Raw genomic sequence first — 8,311 nt, 5'->3', positions numbered from 1 at the left:
TAAAGTTTCAGATTGTCACCGATACGGGGAAGATGCTGTCAAAATTTCCTTGATATGGACTCCCCACAGGTGTGACATTGGTTCTCGCTCTAACGTCCCTTTGACTCTCTTTTTGGTGTACGTAGGGAGAAAAGCAATATCCGAAACTCCTTTTTGCCCTAATCTATCAGCCTCTCTATCAATTTGAAGTCTTCTCCCAGTCAATAATGCAGCCACGTACATAGCGTGCCAACTCCTTAACTTTCAAATAGGATCAGTAACGAAGGATAAATTGCAGACTTTTACTCACCTACTCATGCTGATGATCCCATTGTATGAATTGACTAACTAAATGGTGAGATGACTAACTAATTGTATGAAGATACATTCCTCTTTTGAGGGAAGAAAATGAAAAGGTTGTATATGATTTCAAGAGGTGGCAAAAAAGCAAAATGTGGCAAAGGCGCCTCCGCCCGTTAGCCTCAGGACTAATAAGAAAAAGATAAATTATAATAACTAAAGGGGCGTTTGGTTTAGGGTAATAGAAGTGGGGAATGGGAATGGGAATCATTGATTCCCATTGTTAATGTTTGGATTATAGGAATAGGAATACAAATAAGGGAATGAATCCTTGAAATTGGGTAATGACTCATTCCCATGTACCTCCCCTTCAATGAGTCATTACCCTATTTTCATCAATCAAAATATTCCCTTATTCCAAAAATACCCTTGACTTAAAACTAAAATTTTCTTCATTAATATCAAATATCAAAATTTATTTATTTATTTTTTCTTTCATATCACTTATCTCTCCTTATTCTCTCTCATTATATTTTCTCTCTCATCATTTTATCACACACTTTCTCTCTCCTTAATCTCTCCTATCACACTCTCTTTCCTCTTTTTTTCTCATTACACTTTCTCTCTCATCATACTTTCTCTCTCCTCAATCTCTTCCATCACACTCTCTTCCTTCTTTTGTTCATCATCACACTTTCTCTCTCCTCAATCTCTCCCATCATACTATCTTTTTTCTCATCACACTTTCTCTCTCATCATACTTTCTCTCTCCTCAATCTCTCTTATCACACTTCCTCCTTTTTTCCTCAACACACTTTCTCTCTCATCACACTTTCTCTCTCATCATACTTTCTCTCTCCTCAATCTCTCCCATCATATTCACTATTCTTTTTTCTTTCACCATACTTTCTCTCTCCTCAATCTCTCTCATCACACTCTCTCTCCTTTTTTTTTCTCACTATATTTTCTCTCTCTTCATCCTCTCCTATCATACTTTCTCTCACATCATATTTTCTCTCATCATGCTCTCTCCAATCACACTCTCTTTTTTCATTTTCTCTCATCACACTTTCTCTCTCTTCATTCTTTCTTATCACACTTTCTCTCTCATAATACTTTCTCTCTCATAATTCTCTTTCATCATATTTTTCTCTCACATTCATCTTTCTCTCAAATCTAATTTTTTCTCTTATTTTCCTTTAAGGGTAAAAAAGAAAACTTTGATTTATTCCGATAGAAGATATACAACTAACCAAACATTGCTTTTAAGAGTGATATCCATACTCATACTCATTCTCATTCCACACTACAATGATTCTCATTCCGATTCCTAGGAAAGAACCAAACGCCCCCTAAATGGTAAATAAAAGAAGGCGAAATATAGGTCGTATGGATTTACACTCCATCAATCCTCATGTAATAAATTAACAACTAACTTACTGATTTGGCTAAGCTCGTGGCAAAAATAGCAAAATGAATGCGGTGAAGAAAGGCAAATTGATTCAGAGAGATTTATTTTTTAAAAAAAAAAAATCCTGCGATTAAGCAAAAACCCTCGCGCTTTCGGTCAATTTTCAGGCCTCATTGTGTTGGCGGCGATGGCGATGCAGCGGGCGCTGAGGGCGTACCTGGAAGTGCTGCGGCTTGTGCGACACCTCCCTCCGGAGACCCGGCCTTACTACTGCAAGTACGCCCGCGAGAATTTCGTCAATTACCGCGACCTGGACGAGTCGGCCTCCCTCGACGAGCTGCTGCAGCGCGCCTACGCCCACAGCACCTGGGTCCTCGACAAGGTTTTCCTTCATCTTCCGTCGATTTAATCTATCCTCTTCTTCGGCTCATCCTTTTCCCCCATGTCCTGTCGTTTAATTCACCCTTCCAGTACGCCGTGGATCAATTGGCCGCTAACAAGCTGAAGCAGATCTGCAGCAATTGAGCAGATGAGCGGGCAGTCTCTTTGCCTTCCAGGTATTTGTTGTTATTCCCCACTCAGGATTATGCTATCCTTTTCGATCACTTGTTACTGCCGCTGGTCGTGGAGTTGCTAGCTGTGCTGAATAATCTCAGTGAATTCTCTGATCGATTGTTTTGATTACTGGTTCTGTTCCTCTTCCTTAATGGATTCTTGTGTTGTGAAATGTGATAATTTTGTAGAGATAAATTAGAAAATTCGTCCAAATAGTAAAATTAACTGACATAAGTGAATTGATTTTTGTTTGATGATTCTTATGCTCATATGGTAAAGAAACTCATTTAGATATCCTATAGAACATGCTGGGTTATTTGATAATGAAGAAATAACAAGTTTGCTGAACCAGTTTTTCCCCTGTCTGAGAGAAGCTTGTTCTTGAGCTTGTTTGTGAACATAAAAGAGACATGTTAATAAGCTAAGTAAATCAAGCTTCACATTTGAAAGAATTGATCTGCCTAAATCTAGTGCTCAGGTTTTGGCTTCCAGCCGCATGCTAATATGATTCCAGTGACAAGAAGCATAAAAAATGAGAAATTCTCCAGTATTTTATAATATTCCAGTTTGTTTAGGGCTTAGATAGACCTGATTATAGGTTAACTATGATTGAGAGCATTTAATCAGGAATTATATTATAATTTAATACGGCTGTGTAAGTGTTGATGTAATGGTTTTTGGATTCAATTTAGGGTTAATTTAAGGCTGGATAGGCTAGTTGAGGGTTGGTTTAGGTGGTTTTGCTTAAGTCTTTCAAAAAAGGTAGATCCACTACCTTAACGACTGTCCTAGTGTCGATCTCACAAATATGGAGGGAGGTAAATCCAGGTACACGTGTGTTAGGTATATGGTAGGATAAACCCCAAGTCGTTAGTTCTTAAGAATCGATCCTGACCATTACGTCAGAAATGTCATATGTTCACCATCTGCGTTGCACCTTGGGGGCATTCGCTTAAGTCTTTCAAGACATTCTTTTGGTTCACCGAGAATGTAGCTTCGTCTTGGGGTTCATACACACCCTTCTCTCCCACTTCCTCTTTATCTTGAGATCTGTAAAACCTTCATTTGGATGTTACAATTTTCGTAGTTGTTAGTGTGATGTTGTATGGGAAATGACATGTTGGCAGCCATAATAACTAGGCCTTGATATTAACTTCATCGGAATTTGGAAGAGATCTAAAAGGAAGAAAAGAGTAACAAGAGATAGAGAGGAGATGAGAAAATTGTATTCTTCTTCTTGTACCATTTACACGACTCAAAAAGCTCTCGTATATAAAGTGAGCTTTCTGTGAGAAAACACAAGTTTCAAAATTTACAATGTCTAGAAAAATACATTAAGATATAAAGATTTCTTCTGATATCTAATAGATTGTTCTACTCAGAACTTCTTTGAAGTTTTAACAGGACTCCATGTAACTAATTATTCTTGTCACCTCCACGTCTTCATTTTTTTTTACAACAGTAAATTGTATTAAGAAATTGTCATGATCTTACATGGGGACCACTCAAAAACTCTAAAGACATGTGTTGGACTGTTGTAAACATCCTCTTAATGCATGAGACCCCTCCCTCGTATTGACATCGGTTGCGGGTTTGCCAAATCAATAGATCATACATGTGATACTCCAGTGTCATGCTCAACATTTGTTGAGCATGTTACCTCCACGAAACCACCTCTAGAAGAGAGCCAACATATTTGCTACTGTCCGAAATATGTGGCCAATGTGTAGCCAACTTCAAGCCTTCTCCAATAGAGGTATGATTACCAAGCAAGTGTCCCTAGGACATGGTCGAGTTGGTCATCACATGGTAGATTTGTAGAAATAGGTATGGGTTGATTTCCAGCAAAGTCGGTGGAAATACTCTCTCATGTCGTGACCTACTCAGTTTTTTGATTTACCTCTTTATAAATAGTTGTGAGGTTGGTCGTGTGGGGGCGCTCGGGGTCAATGTATGACCCTTTGCAGGAATAATTATCGTGCAAGTGAAGAAAAGGTGGTTTGCTGTCTCGTCCTTCCATTGGCACAACGGCCACGTCTTGCAATCTTCGTACACCAATCTATCCATGGTGTGTGTCTTGCCATTTGCAAGCAGCCACATGACGAATTGATGCTTTAGCATGATGTACGGCCTCCATATAGGCGTTGACCACGACTTCCTGTTGCTCCTTGGCTTCAAGAAATCGCAGGCAGCAACAGTCCCACGTTGTTTTGGAGCCAACCATGAGTCCAGCAGGCTCACGCTGACACTGGGTGCCCCCGCTCCACGCACTAGCCTTGGTTGCACTACCTTTGCATTGGATGCCTTCGTTGTTCGCACCGGCTTGGGTCGCACCACCTCCACACTGGCCTCCTCCGTTCTGCGCACTAGCATGGGTGCTTCCACTCTGAGCATCGGCATGGGTCACACTGCCTCCGCACTGGGTGTCTTTGCTCTCCGCACCAACTTCGGTTGCACTGCCTCTGAACTAGGTACCTTTGCTGTCTGCACCAACCTGGTTTGCATCGCCTCAGCCTGGACAGAATCTGTTCTAGACAGCTTGACGGATCTAGATGAGCTTCTTGATTAGTGGACTCTCGGACACTTTGGCTTGCCACTCCCACATCTCGGTTGTTAAACTTCAACTTGAGTTCTAGTGGCATTAGGGCATTTACTATGGTAATATTATATCATTTTGACTTTCTCTTCTCACCATTGCTAGCAGCAGATGATGACCAAGAAGATGCCTTTGGATTGATTGGAACGCACCCATTGGATTCGGGATTAGACTCACAATACAAGTTTAGGGTGTCTATGAGTTCACAAATGAACTAAAGTAATAAAGAGAGGTGAGGTTATCTTTCATGGCTACGGAAATTCGTCAACTAAATTTTTACCAGTCAGTGATGCTTTCTGTCATCGACGGGGATAAGTCTCGTTGGTGATGCTCTCACCTTCATCGATAGGATTTTTTCTAAACTTTCCTCATTTCCTGCAATGGCATGCACATTTACATTGGATCCAATTTGGGTCAAATCATATTTCTAATTAAGGTTAACCCATTTAAAATGATTCGACTTTCATTAGATCTAATGATCAAATCTATTTCAATCTATTTTGCTTTCTTAATCAATTAGAAATTAGTTTTAATTTAGGAAATTATCTTTAAATTTTTCATTCTGAAACCTCCAAATATTTTTGGGAAATATTTTAAAGTTTTCTGTACACTTTTGGAATTTAAATAATTTTAGAAATTGGTAAATAATTGTTAAGATATATTTTGTTTTTCGAATAATTATCTTTTTTTTTGGAATTTAAAGTGTTGAGGGTGAAAAATATTTTTTTTTTCAAATAATTTTGAGCAAGATTGGTGAGTACATAGATGCAAGGGATATGTGGAAGAAAGGTAAACTTCTATAAGAAGCTATTGCAACTACAATAACATATCTCCTCAAATTTACAATTTGAGCAAAAAAAAACGGAAAAAAAAAAATCTGAAATAGCATTTTTAATAAAAAAAATTGTCACCTTAGCACTTAGGAGAAGTCGGAGAATACTAAAATGGTGAATGAACTTCAAAGGCTTCTTACAATGTATCTATCCATTCAAATTCAACATTTGATAAAAATAAAATTCTCATGTAACAATTTTGATCAAAACTATTGTATGAGTTTTGGAGGAGTTTGACACTTCTGAAATCTTGGGTGGACTTCAACGGTTCCATGGGCTGCAAATATACCTTGAAACTCATCATGCAAACAAAAAAAAAAATTATGTATGCACATCTTTAGAGGAGTTTAGTAGTACTAAAATTGAGAGTAGACTTCAAAAAATAAAATAAAATCTAATGTAGCAGTTCGATAAGTACGTTGGATGAGTTTGACAATTTTTTTATGTACATCAAAACTTATCAAGTAACATCCAAACAATCAATACAAATTGGAGGATCTAGACAAAAAAGGAAGAGAGTGCTCAAAGAAAGGAGTTGGAGCTTGTCTTTTTTCTCGTTGCCCCTCGGACTACAACATACTGGTAGAATTTTCCGGGAGCAAGGGGTGCTCAAGCACACCCCCACTCCCCCCTAGATCCTCTACTGAATACAATTGAAATGAATTTAGTATTTTGCAAATAACATCCCTATTACTCTGTTCGTATAATATCGTACATCTATAATAAAATCTCATGATACAAAATAGTATTGTTCTTGCATCTCCATTCAAGTAACAAAGAGCAACCTATAAGAATGATGTTTTTACCCAAGTCAAGTGGACCTTAAACACCTTTATTGGATTTTCTTATTGGTTGTCTTGGCTAATTAAACTTTGGCAAAATTAAAAAAAAATAAAGGCATAAAAAGATCTAAATAGGTTCCAAGGATAAGAAGAGCTATGAAGTTTGGGCAGTTTAGGTCTATATTGTCTTTTTGTCAAAACTATTTAACTAGGCTAAAATTGTAAAAATGAATGTGTATAATTATTGAATCAGCTCCAAAAAGCATGACAGTTCATCTGTTGAATGTGAATCCATATAGTAGTTTTGAAAACTACTATATGAATCTAAACTTTATCCAACATCTTAACATGAAAGCATAAAACGGCTTAATAGGTTCCAAGGAGCAAATAAAGGGTTTATTTGTGAACTTTGGGCAATTTAGATTAATGCAGTGATATGAACTTAAACTACTCAAACTTGAAAAATAAAGACAGAGAATGAATGAATAAAGTTTTAAGGAGCACAACAGAGTGTTTGTTTGTAAAATTTGACTAGTTGCAAAGTTATGTAGCAATTTTGATCAAAATTGTTATATGGATCAAAATTCTCCAAAATTACAAAATGAACAATAGAATGACATAATAAGTTTTAAGAAGCACAAAGGAGTTCTTATTTGTAAAATTTGGCCACTATATGCACAAGAAGCATTAGGGGATCTAGAAAGGTCTAGATAATGAATCTCTCTCCTAACTCTAAAATGTATTATTTAATATTTTAACTTTGTAATTAGCTGAGTTCAAAAAAGATCAATGCCTTGGGGGGAAAACTCCATGCAGCAGTTTTGGATAAAACTACTGCATTGGTACTTTGGAGGAGTTTGACAACCTTAAAATATATTGAACTCCAATATATGGGTTCCTAGGATGTATATATCTCCTCATATTTGAGTAAAAAAGAAATTCATCTAACAACTTTGGCTAAAATTGATATATGAACACCTTGAAGAAGTTTGGTAGTTATTGAAATAATGAGTGGACCTAAGCTTCTTCAAACACATTTATGCACTTAGATTTACCATTTAAAAAAAACTCATATAAGTTTTTTCTAAAACTTCTACATGGGGGAGGGGCACCTTGGAAGAGTTCATCTATTGAAGGCTGGTTCAGTTGGTAAGTGCATGGAATAATGACTGTAGTAGTCAAGGATCAAAACTTGATAGGAATTTTATCACCGGACCTCGCCCATGCACTTACTAATTTGGATTCTTGTTGAACTCTAGATCTCTCAATGGTCTGAGGCAGTCGTGAGGGGGCAGCTAACGTGATGGTACCATGTTTTTTTTTTTTAATGAGTGGACTATAGTAGCTCCTTAGAATACAAATCTCCTCAAATTTATCATTTGAGCTAAAAATAATTCATGTAGCAATTTTTTTTTGTAAAAATTGTCACCTTGGCACTTAAGAGGAGTTTGTTTGACAATTACTGAAATGTTGAGTGGACTTCAAAAACTTCTTAGAATGCATCTATCCACTCAAGTTCATTATTTTAGAAAAAAAAATTCTCATATAACAATTTTGGTCAAAACTAGTATATGGATATTAGAGGAGTTTGATAGTTCTGAAATCATGGATGAACTTCAATGATTCTTGGACTACGTCTATATGCTTAAATTTGTCATGTGAGCACATCTTGGAGGAGTTTAGCAATACCAAAAGTGTGAGTAGACTTTAAAGGCTCTCTAGATGCCTCTATCAGCTCAGTTTCATCATTCGAGTTAGAAAAAAAAAATCCAATGTACTAGTTTTACGAGTTTGATAGTTTTAGTGTTTATTGGTAAATTTTAACTAGTATAGATTTATATAGTAATTTTGGTCA

At 36.9% G+C, this 8,311-nt stretch overlaps 1 protein-coding gene across 1 annotated transcript; it reads left to right on the top strand.

Annotated features, from left to right (window-relative positions):
- Positions 1-1,808: 1,808 nt before the first annotated feature.
- LOC122009036 (LYR motif-containing protein At3g19508-like) lies at positions 1,809-2,419 on the top strand. Its single transcript, XM_042565045.1, has 2 exons — positions 1,809-2,072; positions 2,162-2,419. Exons 1-2 carry the CDS (start codon positions 1,878-1,880, stop codon positions 2,213-2,215), a joined length of 249 nt encoding a protein of 82 aa, XP_042420979.1. The 5' UTR covers positions 1,809-1,877; the 3' UTR covers positions 2,216-2,419.
- Positions 2,420-8,311: the final 5,892 nt, after the last annotated feature.

Source organism: Zingiber officinale, chromosome 1B, assembly GCF_018446385.1.
Source record: "Zingiber officinale cultivar Zhangliang chromosome 1B, Zo_v1.1, whole genome shotgun sequence".
NCBI lineage: Eukaryota > Viridiplantae > Streptophyta > Magnoliopsida > Zingiberales > Zingiberaceae > Zingiber > Zingiber officinale.
Note: the sequence above shows the minus strand (reverse complement) of the source record. Positions and strands in the feature narration are given on the sequence as shown.

What these genes read in the sequence shown, in the direction of transcription:
- LOC122009036 (XM_042565045.1), top strand. Translation starts at nt 1,878, where the DNA reads ATGGCGATGCAGCGGGCGCTGAGGGCGTACCTGGAAGTGCTGCGGCTT. An exon ending in GCACCTGGGTCCTCGACAAG is followed by an intron (nt 2,073 to 2,161) that starts GTTTTCCTTCAT and finishes TCACCCTTCCAG; the next exon opens with TACGCCGTGGATCAATTGGC.